The 26,552-nt window shown below is 58.2% G+C and overlaps 2 protein-coding genes across 3 annotated transcripts; one reads left to right on the forward strand and one right to left on the reverse strand.

Moving 5' to 3' along the window:
* Nucleotides 1-2,393: 2,393 nt before the first annotated feature.
* Nucleotides 2,394-6,032, reverse strand: BAG5 (BAG cochaperone 5). Of its 2 annotated transcripts, none has more exons than XM_070411693.1 (2): nt 5,899-6,032; nt 2,394-3,963 (listed from the first exon to the last, which is right to left on the reverse strand). In XM_070411693.1, the coding sequence occupies exon 2, from the start codon at nt 3,933-3,935 to the stop codon at nt 2,592-2,594; it is 1,344 nt and encodes a 447-aa protein (XP_070267794.1). In that variant the 5' UTR covers nt 3,936-3,963; nt 5,899-6,032; the 3' UTR covers nt 2,394-2,591. The 2 variants fall into 2 exon arrangements, with proteins under 2 accessions (XP_070267794.1, XP_070267791.1); XM_070411690.1 differs by lacking the exon at nt 5,899-6,032 and adding an exon at nt 5,501-5,604.
* Nucleotides 6,033-6,272: 240 nt separating this feature from the next.
* On the forward strand, nt 6,273-21,312 carry COA8 (cytochrome c oxidase assembly factor 8). Its single transcript, XM_070412276.1, has 5 exons — nt 6,273-6,411; nt 14,469-14,666; nt 15,999-16,062; nt 17,594-17,684; nt 20,553-21,312. Exons 1-5 carry the CDS (start codon nt 6,289-6,291, stop codon nt 20,653-20,655), a joined length of 579 nt encoding a protein of 192 aa, XP_070268377.1. The 5' UTR covers nt 6,273-6,288; the 3' UTR covers nt 20,656-21,312.
* The last annotated feature ends 5,240 nt before the right edge of the window (nt 21,313-26,552 follow it).

The raw sequence follows: 26,552 nt of genomic DNA on the forward strand, positions 1-26,552 counted from the left end.
ACCCCGAGGCCCCTGCCACCAGCTGGAGCTGGCAGCCCGCCCGGGCCTGGCCCACCCCCGTCAGTGAAGGTGATACGAGAACAGAACTCACACCCTGTCTCCTCTGCAAAGATAACTAAGAGGCTTTTTATTTCATTAATAATTAAGGTTATGCTAATATGTGTCTCAAAATAACCCCTATGTTTAAGACATGCCATTACAATAGTCGTACGGCTAACGGGCAGGACCCACACTGGAATACACATCGTATCAGACAGCAAGCCAGTGGCAGGTGTGGCTCCCATTATTAAAGTGCCAGACGGAAAGCTGAAAAGCTTTGCTTCAAATAACTGCACGGGATAAACTTAGACCCTCAAAAACCAGATGGGAATTGGCAAAATAAAACAAATGAGAAAAACTGTTTGAATTCTCAAACACGCTAAATTGCCTTAAGTATGTCTCACCAAGGGCTTGAGGAAAACAGCGGTAAACTGTACGTGGGTGACATGTTCATTCCTTTATTTTCGTAACCACTCAGGCTGCCTGTGTCCCTGGCGGACGGAGGCAGCCGGAAAGCAGACACCCACTGGCTTCACATGAACAGAGGTTACACGGAACGCAGACCAAGGCCAGACGCTGGGGGGTGGGCGTTACGTCCATCACAGATTCTCATGTCACATCACAGAAGCACGTGCCACGGGAGGAACTGAACTGAACGATTACACAGACTCCCTGGGGGCAGGGAACGCTGACCCTGGTGGCGGGCTCAGTGCGGGCAGAATGAGCGGGTAAAGGGACACAGGCAGGCACGCCTCACCCATCGCTCAGGGTTGGTCCGACTGTTTCCATGACCACAGTGGCCCCGTGAGCGGTGAGCGATCCCCAGTGCCGGCCGAGCAGCAGTCTGGCCACACAGCCCGGAGCTCGGCAGGACCGGCTCCACCCCCACAGGAAGCGTGGACACAGCCGCGGGCAGCGCTGCTGGCAAACAACCGGTGCAAGCGCGGCCCTGAGCTTCCAGCTCTGGCGCTGAACACCAAGCGCAGCTGCTGCGGGTGTCGTGTCGGGGTGAGTCAGGGAGGCCCGCCGTCCCCGTGCTCCCACCAGTGCTGGAGGGCACCCTAAAACTATGACCCAGAACAGCACCCTAAAGGACTGGCCAACACGGGCTCCAGCAACCTGCACTGGGACAGCCCCCAGCCGCCAGGGGGCAGGTGGGCGGGCTCACAGCCTGGCACCCAACTGCTCTCTGACCCCACTATCGGAAGTCCGCTGCAGGAGGAGCTAGCAGGGGCTTTAATGATCGGGCAACACTGCGCAGCCAGACCTGCCCAGGCTCCGCCCTCCCTGGGCGTCCAGGGCCGTTCCGCGCCGGCCCAGGCTCCGTTTACATTGAGTGCCACTTGTGAGAGGTGACACCGGGAGCACGAGGTCATCACGCTCGGACCAACACGTCATCAAGGCGCTTCAGAGCTTCGGGAACTGAGTCTTTTTGCTTCTTGATGGGCAACCTGGGGTCCTCGGAGAGAATTTACAGACACGCGCCCCTCTCAGCAGAGGGAACAGCACTTCCCGCACTCACAGACCTGGGCCCGGCTGGCTCCTTCAGGCACTAGAAACGTCCACGTGCTGGTCACGGGAGTGAGAGGCCCTCTCACTGCCCGGCCGAGTGCGATCGGGGCGATGCTAGTGGCTGACGGCGACCTTCCTCGGCCGGCTGCGAGTGCCTGCCCACCTCCGTGAGGCAGCCCTGGGCCCGCGAGCAGCCCACCGCACGCTGCGTCCAGACACGGTCACGTAGGTCCAGAAACCTGACGTGGCACCTAGCCTCCAGTCCTCATCCTGCACAGGTCTGGGCGTTTCGTTTCCCTTTTATTTTTTTAAAGGTCCATCGAAATGTTCCCATCCTTACAATTACTAAGGAAAACTGTCAGTGCAGACTTTACAAACAAAACCACTCGAAAGTATTAGCTGGTGTCATCCCTTTTTCAAAGGTTTCTTTGCTATGAATGTTCATAATTTTCTTATGTCACACACAAAGGTCAGACCCCCCTTTGCATGCAGACGGCCTGGGAAACGCGTTTTCCAAACAAAAGTTGATGAAAGAACAGATCATCCACAGAAAGTAAAAACAACCCACCCATGACGTTGGGTGGGACCAATCAGGCTTCATGAATGGAACAGTCCTGCTTTATTAGCAGAATAAAACACACTCACTACTTCTGTGCTCGGCCCTTCCTTCTAATCAACCTAAAGCTTCCCTTTCTCACAGCTGTCCTAGTATCAGGCAAGGCAAGGCCTAGTTCTAGGTTCTGAAACACCTGCATTTTCATGCTTTTGCAGCTAAAAATGACAAAAGCTGCCCCAATGCCATTTTCTGATTAAGAAAATAACACCACAACGTACGGATCAGATCCCGGGGAAAAGTCAGTGAGCTGTAATGACATTTCTTTTGCGACATCAAAAGCAGCAGGTACGGAATATAATTTGCTGAAATCATAAATACTGAGATTGCAATATGCACGTACAAATCACATTTAGGCTCAGCGCACCGAGAGCCTCCGTAAATACATACACGTCTGGGTAAGTGCTGAACGGGCGTGCGCCCGGCCTCAGTACTCCCACTCGTCCGACTTCAGGTCCAGGAAGCTGAGGATGTTCTGGGCCAGCTTCACGGCCTGCTTCCGGGCCGCCTTGCACTGCTCCTCGCCCTGCGGGTCCACCGCGTCCAGGGCCAGCAGCTGCTTGGTGAGCAGCTCCTCCAGCCGGATGTAGTTCTTGTCAGTCCGGTTCCCGTCGAACAACAGGACTTCTCCCAGGATCTCCGACAGGTGGCCCAGGATGGCCCAGACGGCCCGGTGGGACGGGTGCTCCTCGCACACAAAGGCCTTCCTCTTCTCCAGCGCCTCCTTCAGGTCGATGTGCGTGATGAGGGTCTGCACCGCGATCACCGCCCTCCGCCGGGCCTCCCGGATGCAGGGGTTCTTCTCCAGGCTCACCTCGTCCAGCTGCCCGATCAGGGCCTGCAGCTCCGTCTTGGAGCTCAGGTACAGCTCGGGAGGGTTCTGCGCCTGCAGGAGCTCGTTTTTAATCTCTCTCATTCGCTTGAGGACCTTTTCTATTTTCAGGATGGAATGATTCTGTCCCAGGTCAAACGCATAGGTGGTATCTGCTTCCTCTTCCAAATCCAAATACTTCAGTAATTTGTTGATGTCCTCCACCACCTCCCGGCGGTAATTCCGGATCTCCGTTCGCCCACACACGTCCAGCGCGTCCAGATCCGCGATCATCCCCGAGAGCACGCACGACAGGTGCTTGCATGTCTCGTTGTTGGCCACGCCCATCAGCAGGGCGATCAGAGTGCCCCTGGCCTTGTTCACCTCGCACATCACGCAGTTGATTTTGGCCACGGAGGGGTGCGTGTCCTCGGAGAGCGGCAGGGACGGCTGCCGCTTCACGCAGTCCTCGATGATCTCCTGCACCGCGCAGATCTTGGTGAGGGTGTGGTAGCGCGCTTTCCGCAGGGACACCTTCCCGCCGGTCTTGACGTGCGTCAGCCTCAGGATGATGTCCTGAATGCCTTCTTCGAACTCCTCGGCCACGCAGCTGCCGCCGCTGTACAAGGGCACGATCTGGTCCCGCACCAGGGCCTGGGCCTCCCGGAAGATGTTCTGGATCTCCAGGCGGTGCGGGTGGTTGGCGTTCTGCTCCAGCTCCTTGAGCAGGCGCTCCGTCTCCTGGGCGGCCCGCTTCCGCGCCTGCTGAACGTCCCCCCTCCCTTCCGTGTCCACGGAGTCTATCTCGAAAAGCTGTTTCATCAGCATCCGCTCCAGCTTCTTGTAGTTCTTGTCGTCCGACAGCCCGCTGAAGCCGACCACCTGGGGCTCGATACTCTTCACCTCCTTCTGGATCTCCTGCAGCCGGCTGATGTTGGGGTGTTGGTTTCCCATATCCATGCTCTGGTTGTGGTCAGTTTCACAAGCCCTGGAAGAGGACAAGAACGCAACTGAGTACACGCAGTGTCTGCGGGGGGGTGACCATAGGTTCGTTCCCTCTAAAATTCTCTCTGGAAAGCTGTATGCAAAAGGGCTCGTCATTACTGCAGCCCAGAGAACAGTCATGCTCAAGTATAGAAAGCAGTCACCGGGCAGGCGTGGCTTTGTGACTGAGCGTCGACCTATGAACCAGGAGGTCACGATTATCGATTCCCACCGTCAGGGCACAGGCCCGGGTTCAGGCTTGATCTCCACTGTGGGGCGTGTAGGAGGCAGCCGATCCATGATTCTCTCTCCCCCTCTCCGGTCCTCTCTGAAATCCATAAATATACATATGAAAGAAAGAAAGAAGTCACCCCTCCCGCATGGTTCAGTGGCTGAGCGGCCTAGGAACCAGGAGGTCCCGGTCAGGGCACATGCAAGCATCGACCAATGAATGCACGAATAAGCGGAACAACAAATCAATGTTTCTCTCTCCCTTCCTCTCTCTAAAATCAATCAATAAGCCCTGGCCGGTTTGGCTCAGTGGATAGAGCGTCAGCCTGGGGACTGAAGGGTCCCAGGTTCGATTCCAGCCAAGGGCACATGCCTGGGTTGCGGACTGGATCCTCAGTAGGGGACGTGCAGGAGGCAGCCGATCAATGATTCTCTCTCATCATTGATGTTTCTCTCTCTCTATCCCTCTCCCTTCTCTGAAATCAATAAAAAAATATATTTAAAAAAGTCAATCAATAAGTTTTATTTTTAAAGATGCTTGATCTTAGGGAAAAGAAGTGACTAAAGAACTCGCGCTCCTGAAAACAACCTAACCACCCCAGTGACCAGGAGCAGGCCGGGGCCTGGGGCGGCAGGAGCTGGGCTCTGGGCCGGATGGCAGGCTCCCCGGCTGCACAGGGCGCAGTCGCACCCCGTCAGTGTGGCACGCAGCTGTGTGAACTCTCCCGTGGAAAGGGCACAGGCTCCCCGGCCCTCACCCTGGAAGCTGCCGTGGGCGCCAGCGGGGCCCTTTCAGGAATGCAACCCAGCAGCTGGGCCTCCAGCAACAGGTCTACCTAAGCACCGCCCAGGATCCAGGCCCGAGTTTCCGGAAAAACTACCCCGAAGAGAAACAAACACCCCCAGGCGGCACCGGGCACCCAGAGGCCCCACTTCCGGTCCTCTCGTCCCCCCTGCCTCGCAGCACCCCGTACCCCTTCCCCGAGGGGCAGGGAGCTCCACAGGAAAGGAGGGAGCGACAGGGTCCCGTAAGAACACACCCCGGACTCTGGAGGCCCGGTACCTCCCGAGCCCCATCATGCTCACGCCCCCGCCGCCCCCCCAAATGTGACAGCAGTGACCTCCTCCATCGCCAGCCTCCCTCAGGCCCAGGGCGGCGGGAGGCAGGTTCTCAGGCCCCTGGGCCCCCGAAAAGCGGCTGGAGGATGGAGGATGGAGGATGGAATATCCCCGGAACCCGATCCCCGGGGTCCGAGCCAGGAACCCGCCCCGGGCCTCGCTCCCCGCTCCCGGCCCTCCCAGCGCGTTACCCAGAGAAGGTGTAGCGGGCGGGTGGCTCCCGTGGGCGAGTGGCGAGGTGGAAGGTCAGCCCTTCACGGGGTGCGGCACCGGAGCTGGGCCCCCCGCGGCATCCCTCGCGCCCCTCCCGGCTGGGTCTGAGCGGGGCAGCCGGTCAAGGGGCCGGCGGGGCGGCGGCAGCTACTGGCCGCAGCGGCCGCTCCGGGCGTGTCCCCCGGACCCCCGACGCGCCCGCCGGCCTGACCTCACAATGGCCGCGGGGGGGAGGGGGCGCCCCGGCCCGGCCCGGCCGGAGGGTTAGTGAGCCGGGAGGGCGCAGGGGGCCGGCCCGGCGCCGGGAGCCTGGCTCGGAGGCCCGGCCGCGTCGGGTCCGGGGCCGCCGCGGAGGAGGGGCCCGCGCCGCGCTCACCTGTGCCGCCCGCGCCATCGCGCGCCCCGCCGCCGACGCCCTGCGACTCCTCGGCTCCCGCCGGCGTCCGGCCCCGCGGCCCCGCCCCGGGCCGACCGCCGCGGTCCCTGGGAAAACGGCCTCCGGCGCCCGCCCGGGGCCCCCGCCGCCCCCGCCGCCCCCGCCGCGCGCAGCCGCCCGGAAAGGCCGCGGCCCAGGACCGGCCGCCGGGACCCCCGCGCCGTCGCGTCGCCGCCACCGCCGCCGCCGCCGCCGCCGCCGCCGCCGCCGCCCGGCCCCTGCGGGGGAAGCGCACGGTCGGCCCGCCCCCTGCGACCTGCGACCTGCCGTCAAGCAGCCCCGCGCGCTGTCGCGACTCTGCCGTGCGCCGCGGGGGCCGGGTCGTGGCCCATGGCGGCCTGGCGGGTGCTCGGGAAGCGCCGGCTCCCAACGCTCGGCCGCGCCTTTGCGGCCCGCGGCTGTCGGCTCGCCCCGGAGCGCGGCGCCCAGTGCGGGGAGGCCGCGCCGAGCCGGGTGAGTGGGGCCGGGAGGGGGGACCGCCCGCGGGGACGCTCAGGCCGCGCCCCCCACGTCACCTGTGCGCCCCCCCGTGTCACCTGTGCTCCCCGCGCACCTGTGCCCCCCCCCCCCCCCCGGACACCGTGCGTCCCGCACGCTGTGGCCCCGCGGCGGCTGCTGAGCCGGTTCCCGCGCAGCCCCGGGTCCGAGGGAGCCGACGCTCTTGCCGCAGAGGCGGGGAGTCGTGCTCACCCCCGAGGGTGGCCGTCCCTGTGGCGGGAGAGCCCTCCGTGCGCGCGGCATGGGCGGTTTCCTGGCTTCTCGGCTTCGTCGAGATGAGTAGGGTTTCGCCCCGGCCCGTGTTGCTCCGTGGGGAGAGCGTCGGCCCTTGGACGGAAAGGTCCTGGGTTCGATTCTGGCCCAGGGCGCGCACCTGGGCTGCAGGCTCCTCCCGGCCCCAGCGGAGGGGGGCGCGTGCAGGGGGCAGCCCATCCCGGTGTCTCTCCACGTCGCTGTTCCTCTCGCCTCGCCCCCCCCTTCCTGCCCCTGAGGAGTCAATGGAGGAGCATCTGCGGGTGAGGATTAGCTGCTGCAACAACGGGGTTCAGTTCCTTCTCCGCCGGGTCTGCGTTTCTCTTCCCTCAAACCGCGGCGATTGGCACGTTCCTGGCCGCCGAGGTCAGCCTGGCAGCGGGAAGGCAGGCGGTCCGTTAGCGAGGCTTCGGGAAGCGGTTCTTTGGGGGTCGAGGCCTTTATTCCAGTGCACATGCAAGTGTTGGCTCCCGGCTGGGGTGGGTTGCAGCTAAAACGTTTAAACGAAGCATCCAAATAGGGCCACCAGGTCACCAGGTTCACTAACATGCCAATAGGGCCACCAGGTCCACTAACATGCAAATAGGGCCACCAGGTCACCAGGTCCACTAACATGCAAATAGGGCCACCAGGTCACCAGGTTCACTAACATGCCAATAGGGCCACCAGGTCACCAGGTCCACTAACATGCAAATAGGGTCACCAGATCACCAGGTTCACTAACATGCCAATAGGGCCACCAGGTCCACTAACATGCAAATAGGGTCACCAGGTCACCAGGTTCACTAACATGCAAATAGGGTCACCAGGTCACCAAGTTCACTAACATGCCAATAGGGCCACCAGGTCCACTAACATGCAAATAGGGTCACCAGGTCACCAGGTTCACTAACATGCAAATAGGGTCACCAAGTTCACTAACATGCAAATAGGGTCACCAGGTCACCAGGTTCACTAACATGCAAATAGGGTCACCAAGTTCACTAACATGCAAATAGGGTCACCAGGTCACCAAGTTCACTAACATGCCAATAGGGCCACCAGGTCATCAGGTTCACTAACATGCCAATAGGGTCACCAGGTCACCAGGTTCACTAACATGCCAATAGGGCCACCAGGTCACCAGGTTCACTAACATGCCAATAGGGCCACCAGGTCACCAGGTTCACTAACATGCAAATAGGGCCACCATGTCCACTAACATGCAAATAGGGTCACCAGGTCACCAAGTTCACTAACATGCAAATAGGGCCACCATGTCCACTAACATGCAAATAGGGTCACCAGGTCACCAAGTTCACTAACATGCAAATAGGGCCACCATGTCCACTAACATGCAAATAGGGTCACCAGGTCACCAGGTCCACTAACATGCAAATAGGGTCACCAGGTCACCAAGTTCACTAACATGCAAATAGGGCCACCATGTCCACTAACATGCAAATAGGGTCACCAGGTCACCAGGTTCACTAACATGCAAATAGGGCCACCATGTCCACTAACATGCAAATAGGGTCACCAGGTCACCAGGTCCACTAACATGCAAATAGGGTCACCAGGTCACCAAGTTCACTAACATGCAAATAGGGCCACCATGTCCACTAACATGCAAATAGGGTCACCAGGTCACCAGGTCCACTAACATGCAAATAGGGTCACCAGGTCACCAAGTTCACTAACATGCAAATAGGGCCACCATGTCCACTAACATGCAAATAGGGTCACCAGGTCACCAGGTCCACTAACATGCAAATAGGGTCACCAGGTCACCAAGTTCACTAACATGCAAATAGGGCCACCATGTCCACTAACATGCAAATAGGGTCACCAGGTCACCAGGTCCACTAACATGCAAATAGGGTCACCAGGTCACCAAGTTCACTAACATGCAAATAGGGTCACCAGGTCACCAAGTTCACTAACATGCAAATAGGGCCACCATGTCCACTAACATGCCAATAGGGCCACCAGGTCACCAGGTTCACTAACATGCCAATAGGGCCACCAGGTCACCAGGTTCACTAACATGCCAATAGGGCCACCAGGTCACCAGGTTCACTAACATGCCAATAGGGCCACCAGGTCACCAGGTTCACTAACATGCCAATAGGGCCACCAGGTCGCCAGGTTCACTAATATGCACACACAGCCACCAGGTTCACTAACACCGCTGAGGGAGGCTGGGTGCGCCTGCTTTACAGATGGATGAAAAAAGCCCATTTTAAGAATCCCAGGATGTGCCTTTCTGGACATTTTCCTTCCTCTGGGTCTGTTGTTACAGTCTTTTGTAAACGTGGCTTTGAAGTTCTGTCTCGTTTAGTCTTTTTAAAAATGATCATTATTATTTTTTTCGGTCTGCAGGCCAACTCTTTATCCACCGAGCCAAACTGGCCAAGGCTCCTTTACAGCTTAGACAAGGAGTTACCAGGGCGACCGGTCCCCCATCGCTGGGCCTGTGGGCTGGTCCCTGCGACGGTGGTGGCAGCTCTGACCGCTCGTCCTAGCACGTGGGACCCGCCCAGCACCTCACGCTGGGCAGCAGGGACCCGAGCAGGTGTCTGACAGGCCCTGGTAGGGCACCCGCCCGCTTACCGTGGCTGGGGGCGGGAGCAGCCCCCCTCCTGCAGAGGTGCTGATTGTGACACCCAGGAGGGGCCTGAGCCGTGAGTCAGGCCTGGCCCGGGCCCAGCATTGTGACTGGTGGTGTTTTAGGATGTGGGCCCCAGCATGCCAGGCACGGCCCGGCTCGGGGCCTGTGCTGCCTGACGGGTAATTAAGCTCCTGCAGCAGCCAGAGATGTTGTCTTTCAGGCTTGATTTTAAACATCCGGTCTTCTTCAAAGCCACAGGTGTTTAGCCTTTTGTTTTGTTTATCTGAATAGATGTACTTTAATCCCGTGTGTCTAGTTCAGCCTGCATATTCTTTCTTTGAAAAATATTTTTTTTAATGATTTCAGAGAGAGGGGAGAGGGAGAGAGAGATGGAAACATCAATGATGAGAGAGAATCATGGACCGGCTGCCTCCTGCACGCCCCACACTGGGAATCGAGCCTGCAACCCGGGCACGTGCCCTTGACTGGGAATTGAACCAAGACCTCCTGGTTCATAGGTCGATGCTCAATCACAGAGCCACGCCGGCCGGGCCAGCCTTCATATTCTTCATTCGTCCTCGTCCTGCCCTGAATGAAGGAGCCCTCTTCTGGGACCTGGTTGGGGGTGCGGGGGTCCTTTTCTGAGTTGCTGGTTTGCCTGGCATCCGGCGAATAGGAGGCTGGGCCTCCCACCCCAGCAGGAAGCGGCTTTCGGTTCCCGTCTCAGAGAACACCCCACGCACTCTGTCCTGCCAGGCCTTGTTCTCTCATCTTTGCCTGTTGTTTCCCAGCGGCCAGCAGTGCAGCCGGAACTCAGAAATGGCTCTGCGCTGTGGACGGGCACTTTGGGGGCGGGGCTGGGGGACCCTCTCGGCGTCCAGCAGGGGGCCCAGGGTGGGCTGTGCTGGGGGACCTCAGGGACCCGCCGTGGAGCAGGGGTGGGAGCAGGGCGGCTGCAGGGCGGGGCGGGAGAGGTGGGTGTGCAGCTGCCCAGCTGGTAGTTTACAGGGAGAGTAGAACGCTGAAGCCTGGTCTGCGGGCAGGAGCGCAGGGCCTGGGCGGGGGGGGGGGCGGGGGGGGGGCGGGGGGGGGGGCGCTGCTAGTTCCTGCTTGTCCTCCGCACCTGCGCCCGGCCCTCCGCACCTGAGCATTAGACGCTGTGCCGTGCGAACCACCAATTACAGCAATTATTCAAACCTCAAAGCGATTTTTCCTTTTACTGAAGGACTTTTTCCTCCCCCGAGTGCCTTCTCCCCTTAAATAGCAGACAGGGCATCTGGTTGTTTTTCTTGGTTAATCCTCACCCGAGGATATTTTTCCATTGATTTTTAGAGAGAGTGGGAGGGAGGCGGGGAGAGAGAGAGTAACATTAATGTAAGAGACACACATCGATTGGTTGCCTCCTACACACACCCCGACTAGGGCTGGGGATCAAACCTGCAACCCTTTGGCTCACTGGATAGAGCGTCGGCCTGCAGACTGAAAGGTCCTAGGTTCGATTCCGGTCAAGGGCATGTACCTTGGTTGCAGGCACATCCCTAGTAGGGAGTGTGCAGGAGGCAGCTGATCGATGTTTCTCTCTCATCGATGTTTCTAACTCTCCAGCCCTCTCCCCTCCTCTCTGCAACATATCAATAAAATAAAATAAAAAATAAAAATAAAAACCTGCAACCCAGGTACATGCCCTTGACCAGGATTTGAGCCCAAGACCTTTTGGAGCGCAGCCGATGCCCTAACCACTGAGCACACCGGCAGGGCCAGCCGATCTGTTTACAGAGGAGCACAGAGGCGGTAACCTCCACCACCACTGAGATGAAATCTCTCCAGTTACGATAGAGAACTGCGGACAAACTGTGGACGGTTGAGAGTGTGATCAGAGTTCACCTGGAGAGGAGGGGTCCAGCAGTGAGTGGGAGGGAGACGCGGAGTCACTGCCACACCGGCGCCTCGGCTCGCTCTGTGCTGTGCAGGTCGCGGGAAAGCCGTCATTGTGGGCGGCGCCCTCCACGTCTCCTGCAGGGAACCTGTCGGGAAGAGCCGGGTGCCCTCTGGATGGTGGTGAGCCAGGTACACGCACTGCACGGTGTGGGATCGCCTCGCCTCGCTGCTGGCAGGGCCGGCCTCTCCTGCTGAGGCGCAGCTGCCTCGGTCCCCGCGGGAAGGAGCCCTGTGCCTGTGCCGGATGAAAGCCCGCGGCCCGGCCGCCAGCTCTGCTCTGCCTCCACTCACCGCTGCCGGGCGGGCATCGCCTCCGGGTTCTAAGAATATCCGAGCCTCCCAGAGGCCAGGCTGCGGGGAGAAGTCCAGCGACAAAGGGGCTTCTGCTTCACAAACACGCAGCAAAGTGTGGTGGTTGGACATCGGTCTTGGAATGACGGGAACATTTTAAAGACCCATGGGTTCCGGCCCTGCCCCTGCTTGCTCAGAGGACTCTTGGGCCCGCCCCGAGGATGAGGATGAGGACTGCCGGGTCTTAGCAGATGCGTGTCTTCCTACCCCCAGGGCCGCGCGCTCCGTGGCAAGAAGGCCTTCAGTCCCTTCCGGCCGGCCCTGCCCTTGGGACTTCCCGCTTTGGCGGTGCCTCTGGGTGGCCCAGCTTGACTTCCCAGTGACACGAGAGGGACCTTAGCAGCACCGGACAGAAGGATGATTGCGTAGGAAGATGCTTGAGTCTGCAGGAGGGAGGGAGCGCAGGCGGCAGTCACACTGAACGAGGCGGCGGGTGACGGCGTCACCCGTGACCGCAGCAGCGACAGCCGTGGCTAGACCTCCCCCCCTCCCTCCCGCCACTTTGGGAGGCAGGTCAGCCCGGCTCCCCACTTCCCTGCAGCTCCGACCTGCCCACCTGCACAGCAGCCCCTCCCCCACAGCGCGCACGACCGAACACTCCACTCCCGTGGTCTGCTCTCTGAGAGTTTACAGAAAACTTGGAGACTCGTCAATCAGCTGTGGAAAAACACTCTTTTAAGAATATATATGTATGTCTATGTATAGGTATGTTTTTCACCGAGGATACTTTTCCATTGATTTTTAGAGAGAAAGGGAGAGAGAGGAAGAGACAGAGAGAAACATCGATGTGCATGAGCTGACCAGGGCCTGGGCCGGGGAGGAATCCAACCTGGGACCCTTCAGTCCACAGGCCAGCACTCTATCCACTGAGCCAAATCGGCTAGGGACACACACACACACACACATATTTATACTAGGGGCCCAGTGCACAAATTCGTGCACCTTGAAAGGAACTGTGGGCCATGAGCTGCAGTGGGCACAGGGGCAGGTCTTGGCCCATCCTCCACACCCCTGCCCAGCCCTTCCCACCGAGGCCCCGGTCCCCTGTCTGCTGGCAGCCCCGCTTCTGCTGCCGCTGCTCACACCCGCTGATGGCGCAGAGTGACGGGCCAGCGCCAGCAGTGGGTGTGAGTGGCAGCTGCTGCCCTGATCGCCCCTCAGGGGCAGGGGGAGGTGGAGAAGTCCTCGGGCGATCAGGGCCAACAGCCATTGCTCGCCCCGCTGACTGTGCCGAGTGGGTGTGAGCGGCGGCACCAGCTGCGGGTGGGACCACAGTGCGTGGGAGCAAAGAATTTTCAGTCACCACCAGAGGCTCACCCCAATGACAGCGACCGGCGCCCCCACTCACCTGCTCCACCATTCCACCGCAGCCGATGCTCGCCGTGTTCTGTGCTCTGCCGCCTGCTGCCGATGGCCGCCATGTTCAGCGTGCACCCTTGGTGGTCAGTGCATGTCATAGTGACCGGTTGTTTGGTTGTTCTGTCGTTCGGTCTATTTGCATATTAGGGGTTTTTATATATTTATTTGTTTGTTTGTTTATATTTTAATCTTTATCTGAGGATATGTTTTTATTGATTTTTAGAGAGAGGAAGGGAGAGAGAGAAACATCCATGGTTGCCTCCCATACATCCCTGACCAGGGATCGAACCCACGACCTTTGGTGTACAGGACGACACCCCAACCCCCTGGCCAGGGCAGTGATCCCGGCCGCTCAGAACTCCTGGGCATCCTGAGGCTAGTTCGTCAGGAGATGCCGTGTCTAGTTAAACTCTGGTCCGTGTCTTTCCATCAAATCGTTCATCTCAATCCAGCTTTTGGAAGATGATGTGGACATCAGTTGGCTGTCGAGTGTAATTTATGCCCAGTCAAGTGAAGGCACCGTGTACGTGTGCATCTGGTGAGTTGTCTTTTTTAAATATTGATTTCAGAGAGGAAGGGAGAGGGAGATAGAAACATCAATGATGAGAGAGAATCACCGATCGGCTGCCTCCTGCACGCCCCCTACTGGGGATGGAGTACATCTCGACAGCACTTGGAATTGTTCGATGTGTGTGTGTGTGTGTGTAAGCAGTATCAGCAGGTGAGAAGTGGCCCCTCACTGAGGCTTTTGGTTTGCATTTCCCTACTTGTGTTAAGCATTTTAAAAAATATATTTGTATTGATTTCACAGAGGAAGGGAGAGGGAGAGAGAGAGAGAAACGACAATGATGAGAGAGAATCATGGGGCGGCTGCCTCCTGCCCACCCCACACTGGGGATCGAGCCCACAACCCGGGCATGTGTCCCGACCGGGAATCGAACCCTGACCTCCTGGTTCATAGGCCGACGCTCACCCACTGAGCCACGCCGGCCGGGCTAAACATGTTTTTATGTGCTTATTGATGTCTCTGTATCTTCAGAGAAACTTATTTAGCGATTTTGCCCATTTTTCCCCCCGGTTGTCTGCTTTGTGGCTGAGTTTGAGAAGTCTGTGCATCTGAAACCAGACGCCCAGCTTTGCGCGTCTCCTTCCCCTGGGCCGTCTCCCTCCCTCCCCGCAGGGTCCCCGGCAGCAGAGCCTGTAGCTGGGGGGGGGGGGGGGGGGAGGCGTGGCCCGGTCACGGGCTCTTGTGTCACGGATTGCGGCTTTGGTGTCCAAGACGTGTTTGCCGCCTCTGAGGCTGTCCATCTGCGACTGCGTTTTCCCAGTTTTATAGTTTTAGATTGCGCGTTCAGGTCTCTGACCATTTTGAGTGACTGTCTGCATGTGGTGCAGAGCTCAGGCTGAGGTCTTGTTGTGAGGGCCTGGTCACTCCGCCCGCGGTGAGCGAGGGCCTGTCGCTCCTCGGGCCGATTCGCCAAGTCGCGTGTTAAAATAACCCCCGCGTTCTGTTCTGTGCAAGGTCTCCAGGTTCTGCCCCCCCAGGAAATCGTGCCACGACTGGATCGGACCCCCAGATAAACACTCAAACCTGCGGCCCGTTCACTTCCACGTCCCCGAAGACGAGTCCGCAGCGGAGCAGAAGCTCCGGGAACTCCGGCAGGAGACGCAGGAATGGAACCAGCAGTTCTGGGCCAACCAGAACGTGACTTTCCGCAAGGTCAGTGCATCGCGGCCGGCCACTGGGGGGGCGCTATGTCCTCAGTGTTCGCTCTGCCTTTGGGGTCGGCGGGTCCTCAGGTCCTCAGAGCGTTTAGGCCGGTGTCCTGTCCTACGACCCGCGGGATGCCCGAGGGGCCTCGCTCTGGTTTACAGCTGCTAACCTGGTGGCGGGATGGGTTCGGTTCTGTCCACGCCATTCCCAGGAACCTATGGACGAGGTGTATTTGTGGGGTTTTGGGGTCTTTTTTGTTTTTGTTGATCCTCATCCGGAGGATATTTTTTCATTGATTTTTAGGGAGAGTAGGAGAGAGAGGGAGAGAGAGAGAAACATGGATGTGAGAGAGACACATCGATTGGTTGCCTCCTACACGAGCCCCGACCAGGGCCCAGGCCAGGGAGGAGCCTGCAACCGAGGTACATGCCCTAGACCGGAATCGGACCTGGGACCCTTTGGGGTTCCATTTTTAGTTTTCTGAGGAAACTCCATACTGTTCTCCACAGTGGCTGCTATGCATATACTTATTAAATCGATATATAACTACATGAAAAATATCCATCAGCTCTGGCTGGTGTCGCTCAGTGGATAGAGCGTCAGCCTGCGGACTGCAGAGTCCCAGGTTTGATTCTGGTCAAGGGCACATGCCTGGGTTGTGGGCTCGATCCCCAATGGGGGTGTGCAGGAGGCAGCCAATCAATGATTTTCTCTCATCATTGATGTTTCTCTCTCCCTCTCCTTTCCTCTCTGAAATCAATAAAAATATATATTTAAAAAAATCCATCGGCCGGTTTGGCTCAGTAGTTAGAGTGTTGGCCCTCGGCCACAGGTTCATGGGCTTGATTCCCAGTCAAGAGCATGCACCTGGGTTCAGGTTCGATCTCTGGCCCCGGTTGGGGCACATGCAGGAGGCAACCAATTGGTGTGTCTTCCTCACATCATGTCTCTCTCTCTCTCTCTCTGTCTCCTCCCCCTCCCTTCCACTCTCTCTGAAAAAAATAAAATAAAATAAAAAATCAATGGAAAAACCATCCTCCAGTGAGGATTAAAAACATAAATAAATAAACAAACAAGCACAACACTTTTAACTAAATTGAGACATTTGAAAACTGGCCCTCCCTTCCTTCCTTCCTTCCTTCCTTCCTTCCTTCCTTCCTCCCTCCCTCCCTCCCTCCCTCCCTCCCTCCCTTTCTTTCTTTCTCCAGAGCGCTGGGGCTGTGTCCCGCCAGGGGGGACACGGGGTGTGGGGGCAGAGGGGGTCTGATAGGTGTCTGGGGCAGTGTCCCACCTGCGGGGGGGGGGGGCAGAGGGGGTCTGATATTTGTCTTTTTTTAGGAAAAAGAAGAATTTATTCACTCAAGACTAAAAGCAAAGGGCCTGGGCCTGAGAACTGAATCAGGTGAGTCTGTTTGTTCTTTTTCCTGCTTAAGTAACGGCATGAGGAGCTCAAAAGGAGAGAGTTCAGGGGGCGGGGCAGGCGCCCCAGGGACTCGGTGGACAGCCCAGCCTCCCCTGCTCCCTCCACTCTCTGCGAGGCCGCTCTCGCTGATCCCGGCTCATTTCCAGCGCATGGCCTCCTCCGCCCCCGGCACCAGCTCCTGGTCTCGGGGTGGCCCCAGGCTCCTGTGAGCGGAACGGGGAGGCCCCCTCCAAGTGTCCCGCCTTTGTCTCCGTGCCCGGCCACCTCTCAGCGTTTCCGCTTTCCCCGTGCTTTAACCTCGCGGTAGTGCCGCCTGTTGGTTCTCTGCCCGTTGCAGTGACTTCCTCGTGGGTGTGGCCGGGCCTGTAAGTGGGGTGGGCAAGCTTTTCTGTAACCGGCTGAGGGTAAGGGCTAGTCTGGGGGCCCGGGGTCTGCCTCCCTCCGCCGCTGTGCCGTGTGCCCAGGGGCCAGTGTGTCCAGCAGGCACCGCTGACAGTCCCGGCTGCAGTCGGCAACGCCCGCCCCAAACCCTCTCTCGGCAGCACAGCCAGGCGTCCCACCCACAAGCAGCCTGACAGTGCGCCCAGCCAGCTCCATCCCCCGTGACTGCAGGATGACAGCCCTGCCCTCCCTGCCGTGCCCATGCCCCCATGCCCAGCGCTCTGACCTGGCAGCAAAGGGACCCAGGACACCCGGTCCTCCCGCACCTCCTTGGCTTCCTCCGCCTGTTTATAGCTCCCGGTGCGAGGAAACAGCCAGCACAGGCTGGCCCTGGGGTCAGGCCAGTGGCGGGGGGCAGGGGGGCCCTGGACAGCAGAGGGCCAGGCTGGGGTTGTGTTGAAGGAGCGTGGCTACTGCCATGGAGACGGGGCTGGGCACAGTGCGAGGACAGCGCCGGACGCACCGTCTGCGTCCAGGAGACAAGTTCAGCGCAGACAGCAGGGTGGGACAGGGTGGGACGGTGGAACGCTGGTTTCCAGTAAACGTGGGTGAGTTAGTGGTCCGCCCATCTTTTTTTTTTTTTTTAATTGATTGATTGATTGATTTGAGAGAGAGAAACATCAGTTAGTCGTTCCACTTACTTACTGTGCACTCACTGGTTGCTGCTGGTGTGTGCCTGGCCAGGGACTGAACCGACCTTGGTGTATGGGCGAGGCTCTAACCATCGGGCCACCTGCCAGGGCTCTTTTTCTTTTCTTTCTTTTTTTAAGAGTATTTTTATGAGTTTATTTGGGCCAAACTGACCACATTGCCGGGAAGTAAGATCTCAAATGCTCTTCTCCCTCTTACATTTACTCCTCCGTCTTTTCTTCTTCTTGATGCTATTGTAAGTGGAATAGTTTCTCTCGCTTCATTTTCAGATTGTTTGTTGCTGGTGGATAGAAATCAGTTGACATTTATATTTTGATCTTGTGTCCTGCAACCTTGCTAGACTTGTTTTTTAGGTCAGTAGTTGTTTGTGGGTTCCTTTCCCTGAAGTATTCGTGTGTAAGTTGAAATTTATTTCCAGGTCAAAAGGCAACACTGAATGCAGAAGAAATGGCTGACTTTTATAAGGAATTTCTAAGTAAGAATTTTCAGAAGCACATGCGTTATAACAGGTAGGTGTTTCCTTTTTTCTTCTCCCCCGAGGGCATTTTTCTATTGATTTTTAGAGAGAGTGCAAGGGAGGGGGAGAGACAGAAAGAGAGAAACAGATGTGAGAGAGAGACATCGATCGGTTGCCTCCCACACATGCCCCGACTGGAATCAGGAATTGAGCCTGCAACTAAGGTACGTGCCCTTGACCAGAATCGAACCCGTGACCCTTCAGTCCACGGGCTGATGCTCTATCCACTGAGCCACACCAGCTAGGGCTATTAGGTCCTACTGATGAGGAGTCATTCATTCTATCAGATGCAGTGGTGGTATGGGGTGATGTGCTTTTAGAGAAGGTTCAGCGGCACATAATGGTGTGTATTTCAGGTGAAACGATAGGATGTGATGTTTGAGATTTGCTTTATTATTTGTTTATTTTAATATACATACTAGAGGCCTGGGGGTTCCCTCAGCCTGGCCTGTGCCCTCTCGCAGTCCGGGACCCCTTGGGGGATGTCCACCTGCCGGCTTACATGGGGAGCGGGCCTAAGCCAGCAGGCGGACATCCCCTGAGGGGTTCTTAGCACTGCCGCGGAGGTGGGAGAGGCTCCTGCCACCACTGCTGCGCTCGCCAGCCATGAACCCGGCTTCTGGCTGAGTGGCGCTCCCTCTTTGGGAGCGCACTGACCACCAGGGGGCAGCTCCTTTGTTGAGTGCCTGCCCCCTGGTGGTCAGTGTGCGTCATAGTGACCGGTTGTCCCGCTGTTCGGTTGATTTGCATGTTAGCCTTTTATTATATAGGATTTTTTATTTCAGAGAGGAAGAGAGAGGGAGAGAGAGATAAAAACATCAATGACACCCTAACTCAGCAGTTCTCAACCTGTGGGTCGCGACCCCTTTGGCGGTCGAACGACCCTTTCACAGGGGTCGCCTAAGACCGTCCTGCATATCAGATATTTACATTACGATTCGTAACAGTAGCAACATTACAGTTATGAAGTAGCAACGAAAATAATGTTATGGTTGGGTCACAACATGAGGAACTGTATTTAAAAGGCCAGAGGTTGAGAACCACTGCCCTAACTGTTTTGGCTCAGTGGATAGAGCGTCGGCCTGCAGACTGAAGGGTCCCAGGTTCGATTCCGGTCAAGGGCATGTACCTTGGTTGCAGGCACATCCCCAGTAGAGGGTGTGCAGGAGGCAGCCGATCGAAGTTTCTCTCTCATCGATGTTTCTAACTCTCTATCCCTCTCCCTTCCTCTCTGTAAAAAATCAATAAAAATATATTAAAAAAAAAAAAAGAAACAGCAATGATGAGAGAGAATCATGGATCAGCTGCCTCCTGCACACACCCTACTGGGGATCGAGCCTGCAACCCAGACATGTGCCCTGACTGGGAATCGAACCTGGGACCTCTTGGTTCCTGTGCTGGGCAGAGATTTGCTTTAAAATGTTACAGTGGCGGCACCGCGTGGAGCAGGAGAGGCAGGATCTAGACCAGTGATGGCGAACCTATGACACGCGTGTCAGAGGTGACACGCAAACTCATTTTTTTGGTTGATTTTTCTTTGTTAAATGGTATTTAAATATATAAAATAAATATCAAAAATATAAGTCCTTTGTTTTACTATGGTTGCAAATATCAAAAAATTTCTATATGTGGCACGGCACCAGAGTTAAGTTAGGGTTTTTCAAAATGCTGACACGCCGAGCTCAAAAGGTTCGCCGTCACTGCTCTAGAGCCTGGTGGTACCGGCCGGGGCTGGGAGCTGGGAGGGCGAAGGTACTGCTGGTGCCGCGGGTGCTCTGAGCTGTAACGCTGCTCAGCTGACCGGGAGCAACTCTCTCTGGACCTCCGCGTCCCTCTGAGAGCTGGACGTGTGCTGGTGGCTCTCAGAGCGGAGCGGGCCAGCCTCAGCCAGGCTAGGCAGCGCCGGAGCCCGCCCGCTGTCCCCGCGGAAACGGAGCCCTCCCTTCCTCCCTACACCTGTCAAGGCCGGTCGTCTGCGTGGGGGCAGCACCTGCTTTTCCTGAAGGCGGAACAGCCTCCTGGGATCTGTGTCGTGGTTTTCCGGGAAGCCCAGCTCACTCAGGGCCCCGTCCCCATTGCTGGCACCTGAAGGGGATGGAGTGTAAAGAGGGTTCTCACCGGCGGAGGCGCCAGCTCCCGGGTGTCCCCCGGCTGTTGCTCATTCTTGCATCGGCTCATTTGGTGGGAAAGCCTGGCACTTGGCCTCCCAGCCTCCAAGGCTCCGCCCCGAGGGTCTGGAACGTGTGTTCCGCTGTGGACACGTTCCAGCTTCGCCACTCACTGCCCACAGTGGGGGCATTTGCAAGTGTGAGACGTTCTGTGAGTCAGTCGCAGGCGAGCAGGCCGGGACCGGGAGCCCCAGCCCAGTCTTTGTCAGAAGCCGTGGAGCTGTCCCTTTAGACACAACCTATACAGAAGCACAGGCCACCGCGCGGGAGAGGCCGGGGCTCTGTGACGCTGGCAACGCCGTAGTGAGCCCCTCACAGGTGCCTTGTCTCATGCTTCTGAGGCAGGTCAGTGCCAAGGCCGCGAGGCCCCCCTCGCTCAGTAACTGTCCCTGCAGGAAGCCCTGGGCCGAGAGGCCCTGGCTTCCGAGGGCTCCACTGCAGGCTTTCAGCGAAAACCAGGCAGGGACCTCCAGGGTGGGTGCCAAGGGGTTGGTGCCTCACTGGCATCCCCCAGTTGCCTATTCTCAGCCTGGTGAAGTCCAGGTGGAGGGAGGGAAGGCGTTTAGGGACAGTTTGGCTTTCCTGAGAGGGCGAGAGAGGAGGGGGCGGGGAGGAGGGGGCAGTCACATCACTCGCCTCTTGGTCAGTCCTCAGTGTCCGGCTGGGGGTCACTGCTGTCCGTTCCTCTGCAGGGACTGGTACAAGCGTAACTTTGCCATCACCTTCTTCATGGGCAGAGTGGCCCTGGAGAGGGTTTGGAACAAGCTGCGACCGAAGCGGAAGACCAGCAGCTAGGAGCCCGCCCGGCCACCCCCACCCACGCGCCAAGCTTGGCGGGAAGCGGCTGGTTCTCGGAGCGTGTTCCCGGGATCTAACCGGAGCGTGTTCCCGGGATCTAACCGGAGCGTGTTCCCGGGATCTAACCGGAGCGTGTTCCCGGGGATCTAACCGGAGCGTGTTCCCGGGATCTAACCGGAGCGTGTTCCCGGGATCTAACCGGAGCGTGTTCCCGGGGATCTAACCGGAGCGTGTTCCCGGGATCTAACCGGAGCGTGTTCCCGGGATCTAACCGGAGCGTGTTCCCGGGGATCTAACCGGAGCGTGTTCCCGGGGATCTAACCGGAGCGTGTTCCCGGAGATCTAACCGGAGCGTGTTCCCGGGATCTAACCGGAGCGTGTTCCCGGGATCTAACCGGAGCGTGTTCCCGGGATCTAACCGCCTGTCGGTGGCCGGGGTCCTGGCTTATGGCAGTGCCCTGGCTTATGGCAGGGCCCTGGCTTATGGCAGTGCCAGGCAGCAGGGCCCTGGCTTATGGCAGTGCCTGGCTTATGGCAGTGCCAGGCAGCAGGGAGGATGTGGCCCTGGTGCCCGGGGCCCCGCGGCTCTGTCCCGCCCGGACTCCCGCTGGCTCTGGTCACAGAAGTGATGTTAAATAAAGCCCAAGCCCTGTGTGCCTGTGTGTTGTGTTTCGAATTCCTCCGATTTGGAGTAGAGAACAGCGCGGCGGGCCTTCCCGACTCCTCGGAGGGAGTGACTGGCAGCTGCTGCAGTGCCCCAGCCCTCGGGACCGGCAACCAGGGACCACGCCCGGAAATGCAGCTGCCCTGCCGCAGGGGCAGACGGGAAGCAGGGGCGGGTGCTCCGTCAGGGACGCCTGGGAGAGCTCCCCATGTGCTCCCGGGAGGTGCTGGCACTTGGTTAAACCCCACCCCCTTTTAAATCTTTTAAAGCCAGCACTGTTGGGGGGGGTCACACCTGCAGGAGGGGACACCTGCCTCGGCAGCCAGGCCACGTCAGTAAGCGAGCCACTTGGCAAACAGATGGCTTCTGTTGTTTTTTAATGTTTGTATTGATTTCAGAGAGGAAGGGAGAGGGAGAGGGAGAAGCATCCATAAGAGAGAAACATCGACCCGCTGCCTCCTGCACGCCCCCTACTGGTGATGGAGCCTGAAGCCCGGGCATGTGCCCTGACCGGGAATCGAACTGGTGACCTCCTGGCGTCTGGGACGGCAGTCAGCCACTGAGCCACACGGCCAGGGCAGGGCTCCCTCCTTGGATTCTAAACATTTAAGATTAAATGACTAGGAGCCCTGCCCAGTTTGGCTCAGAGGATAGAGCGTGGGCCTGTGGACTCAAGGGTCCCAGGTTCGATTCCGGTCAAGGGCATGTACCTTGGTTGCGGGCACATCCTCAGGAGCAAGTGTGCAGGAGGCAGCTGATCGATGTCTCTCTCTCATCAATATTTCTAACTCTCTATCCCTCTCCCTTCCTCTCTGTAAAAAATCAATAATAAAAAAAAAAGAATCGGACTTTGCAGATGCCATTACTCAGGGAATCAGGATGAGAGCAGCCTGGATTCAGGGTGGATCCAGAGACCCTGGGAGGGAGGCCCCGGGAAGGGGGGACTGAGACTGGAGTCACACATCTCCAGGCCCAGGACTCACCTGGTGGAGCCCCCGGAGGCAGGAGAGGCTGGGACCAGGCTCTCGGAGCCCCGGAGGCAGGAGAGGCCCGGCCTTGGTCTCCGACTCTGCCTCCAGGCTGGCTGAGAATAGCGTCTGTGAGCCCGTGGTGCCGGCCCAGGCGTCACCTCGGAGCTGTGAGCAAGCAGGAGGAACGGAGGGCACTTAGGGACTGGGTCGGTCGATGAGCGGTCCTGGAAAAGAACAGGATCTGTGTCTGATGGGTCAGCAGCTTCTGGAATGAATCAATCGATGGAAATTTCCAGAAGCCCTGCTAAAAGCCTCTGCCTGAATCTACTCCCCAGGGCCGAGAGCATGGGCAAAGCTTCCGTCTCATTTACTGCGGCGAAGTGGGCACTGGGTGGGGTCCAATGGCCACATCAGAGCCAAGGCCTAGCGGCCTGTTCCCCTCTCGTAGCCTCAGTTTCTCCGTCTGTAAAATGGGCGGGGCGGGGAAATGGGTGTGAGGTGCTTTGTGTCAACACCAGGGACCAGGGAAGCTCGTGGCCACCGAGTTGAGTTTCTATGCAGACGGGTTTCCAGGTGCTGACAACGGGTAGAGGCCGAGGGCACACGAGGCTCAGCTGGACCAACCCAGCCAAGTCCAGGTGAGGGGCTGACCTGGGCATCTGAGGCTGGGCTTTTCCCGTTCTAGCCCTCTGCGATGGCGCATGCATCTGTGTGCTTCCCTGGTCAGGTCTGCCTCCTCCTCCTGCCTCCTCCTCCAGGCTGCCCTCCAGAGCTGAGCAGAGCCTGGCACAGTTGGCAGCTCGTTCAGGGCACTGAACACCTGCAGGGCTGAGAGCCTTCCTGTGGGCGGGCGGCCAGCTCTGCCTGCTCCAGGGTCTCCTCAGGCCTGGCCTCCCCACTGCACAGGTGGTGGGCGGGGCAGAAGCTGCTCCTGTGGCTGGAGCCTGCTGCCTCTGGGAGGAACCTCTGAGTCCACCTTTAGTTTTATTTATTTATTTTTAAATATATATATATATTGATTTCAGAGAGGAAGGGAGAAGGAGAGAAACATTAATGATGAGAGAGAATCATTGATCAGCTGCCTCCTGCACGTCCCCCACTGGGGATGGAGCCTGCAACTCGGGCCTGTGCCCTGACCGGGAATTGAAGACTTGAACCCTGACCTCCTGGTTCATAGGTCGATGCTCAACCACTGAGCCACGCCAGCTGGGCTGAGTCCACCATTAGCCTGCCTCCCACCCACAGCTCACCTTTCTCCTGGGCATTTCTGGGGTGTGGTCCAGGCAGGACCAGCACAGAGGCCTGGCAGGAGGAGAGACGTGACCCTCTTCTCCCAAACATGACTGTGAATGCACATCGTACAGGGACAAGAAATCCGCTGGAGAACAAGCTGGCGTGGCCACCGTCCACAGATGCAGGGCATAGGTAGCAGGTGTCTGCCTGGAGGACGGAGGGAAGCCAGCTCGGAGGGCGGGCGGGTCGTGGGGCCCAGGGCGGGTTAACGAGCCTGGTTGGGCGAGCCAGACCAGCACTGGTGTGAGGTAACTCTCCCACCCCCACCCAGGGGGCAGCCCCAGGGAGCAGGGCAGAGCTGGGGGGAGCAGGCGACACTTGGACTCGTCGGCACTGATGACAGCCAGCACCTGGGTGTTGACTGTTGACTCCGTGCTTGGTCCATCTGTCCGTCCGTCCATCCATCCGTCCATCTGTCCGTCCGTCCATCCGCCCGCCCATCCATCCGTCCATCCGTCCATCCACCCGCCCGTCCATCCGTCCATCTGTCCGTCCGTCCATCCACCTGACCATACATCTGTCCATCTGTCGGTCCATACATCCGTCCATCTGTCCATCCTTCCATCCGTCTGTCCCCGCCGATTGAGAAGCACTCTGTTCAAGAACCTGAGCGAGGTGTGGGGTCTATGGAGGGGGACGGGCAAAAGATACCACAGGAATGAAGGTGGGGTCTGTGCCCAGAAGCCTCACAATGATGAGAGGAGGCCTCGCTCAGTGGAGGGAGCCCCGGGAGTGTGGTCTGGCACCCCATTCACTGAGGGGGCGCAGCTGTGGCTGGGGGCGGCCTGCGCCGACTCAGCAGACCTGCACCTGCGTGGCTATTTTTGTATAAAAGCTGGAAAAAGCTCTCCATCTGCTGGTCTGTGGTGGCCAGGTCTGTGTCCTTGAACAAGTCCACGCCCTTCCGGATGGCAGCCATCCCAGGTGAAGGTGGGGGGGGGGTGGCCACAGCTCCTCCAGGGGTGTCAGTCACGCAGGTGGGAGCATTTTCCGGAGCTCATAGGCGGTAGCCTGACGATGTGTCCGTTACGCGGTGTGTGAATTTTCCCTAAAAAACAAACAAATACCCAACTCTGTTAATGATGCGCATGCTAAGGTGTCCTGGGGTGAAGACTACTGAAGTGTGCAACTTGCTCTGAGATGCGTCAAAAAAAAAAGATGGATTCGTGGACGGAGGGTGGATCACCTGAGGCAGGTAATAAAGCAACAGGCGCGTGGTCACCGTGGAACCTCAGGGTGGGTGCGTGGGGGTTCACGTACACTTTTCTGCATGTTTGAATATTTTCATAAAAAGTTGAGGGGACATCCCCAGTGCAGAATGTCAGTTTCCCACGACACGTCCCGTACCCCAGGCCCCAGAGCCATTGCCTGTCGCCATCACAGTGTGTACCAACCAGTGACTGCATCTCTTTATAAAAAAATATTTTTTTATTGAACTCAAGGGAGGAAGGGAGAGGGAGAGAGAGAGAGAAACATCAGTGAGGAGAGAGTCACTGATCAGCCGCCTCCCACATGCCCCCCACTGGGGACCAAGCCCGCAACCTGGGCATGTGCCCTGACCAGGAATCAGACCGTGACCTCCTGGTCCATAGGTCAGTGCTCTAACACTGAGCCACGCCGGCTGGGCCCGTGACATCATTTCAATAAGTTTCCCTCACTTGGACCCCCTCCCAGCCCCTGGCCGGCCGTGTAGATAACCAGAGGACCTGTGGGGAGTCCAGCACGTTTCCTAAGGTATCCCACGAGTCCCTGAGAGGACGTGACCATCTTTCCATTGTAAGGACTCGCGTGTCCTCCCTGCCCAAACTCGGGCATCAGTCTTCATCAGGGGGCATCCCGGGGCCACTGATGGCTCTGGGATGGCGTCCCTCATAGCCCGGTGCCCCCAGGGGACACTGGAAGGCGGCCCAGGGGGCGGATGGCTGGGCCTCCCCAGTAGGGAGCTGTCCTTCCTATGTGACAGCTCAGGGTCCCCCAAAGCACAGATGTGAAAGCTTCCCGGCCTCCTTAGGCCTGGGACTGGGGCTGTGCACCCCACGCCAGCTGTGCGCACGGATCAGGCTGGCCCGGCGGGCCTGGTCAGTAACGCTGGGACCCTTCACTGAGCAGGACCCAGTCTCTCTCTGCAACCGGGAACGTGAGAGACGGGGAGTGGGTGGGATTCCCCCCGGGATCCCCACTCCCTCACCCCACAAAGGGCTGCTGCGTCTCCCCGGCCTGAGGGAGCGGTCAGTGGGCTGAACTCTGGCGGCCGGAGCTCTTTAAAGGAAAAGCACCCGGCCCTGGCTACTGGGAATCAGGAGGCAAGCGCGCCCGGCTGGCGGCTCAGTTGTCTGGACTGTCGTCCAGTACATGGAAGGTTGTGGGTTTGACTCAGCACCTACCTAGGTTGTGGGTTGGGGTGCGTGTGGGAGGCAACCAATAGATGTTTCTCTCTGACATAGATGTTTCTCTTTCTTTCTCTCTAAAAAGGCAGTAAGCCCCGGCTGGTTTGGCTGAGTGGATAGGGCATCGGCCTGCACACTGTAGGGTTCCCGGTTCCATTCCGGTCAAGGGCACATGCCTTGGTTGCGGGCTTGATCCCCAGTGTGGGGCCTGCAGGAGGCAGCCGATCCATGATTCTCTCTCATCATGATGTTTCTCTCTCCCTCTCCCTTCCTCGCTGAAATCAATACAAATAGACTTAAAAGTAAATAAATAAAAAGCAATAAAAAAATGAAACAGAAAACACCTTGGACACCTGATAGACACCGTTTCCAGAGCTGAAGCCAGAGACCCACGGGGCGTGACTATGGCGCAGAGCAAAGCGGAGGGAGCCCAGGTTGGCCCTGACCCTGGTGCTGATTCCATGGCCGCCAGGCCGCCTCTGGGCTCAGGCTCAGCAGCTTCTGCGCAGGCCCTTCGGTGCCTGTGATGGGGCGGGGCCAGGCGGGGAGGGGCGCGCCCCACCCCTCCCACCCCCGCTC

The sequence above is a fragment of the Myotis yumanensis genome, unplaced genomic scaffold (assembly GCF_028538775.1).
Source record: "Myotis yumanensis isolate MYYU_CA2020_CCGP unplaced genomic scaffold, mMyoYum1.0.hap1 SCAF_1, whole genome shotgun sequence".
NCBI lineage: Eukaryota > Metazoa > Chordata > Mammalia > Chiroptera > Vespertilionidae > Myotis > Myotis yumanensis.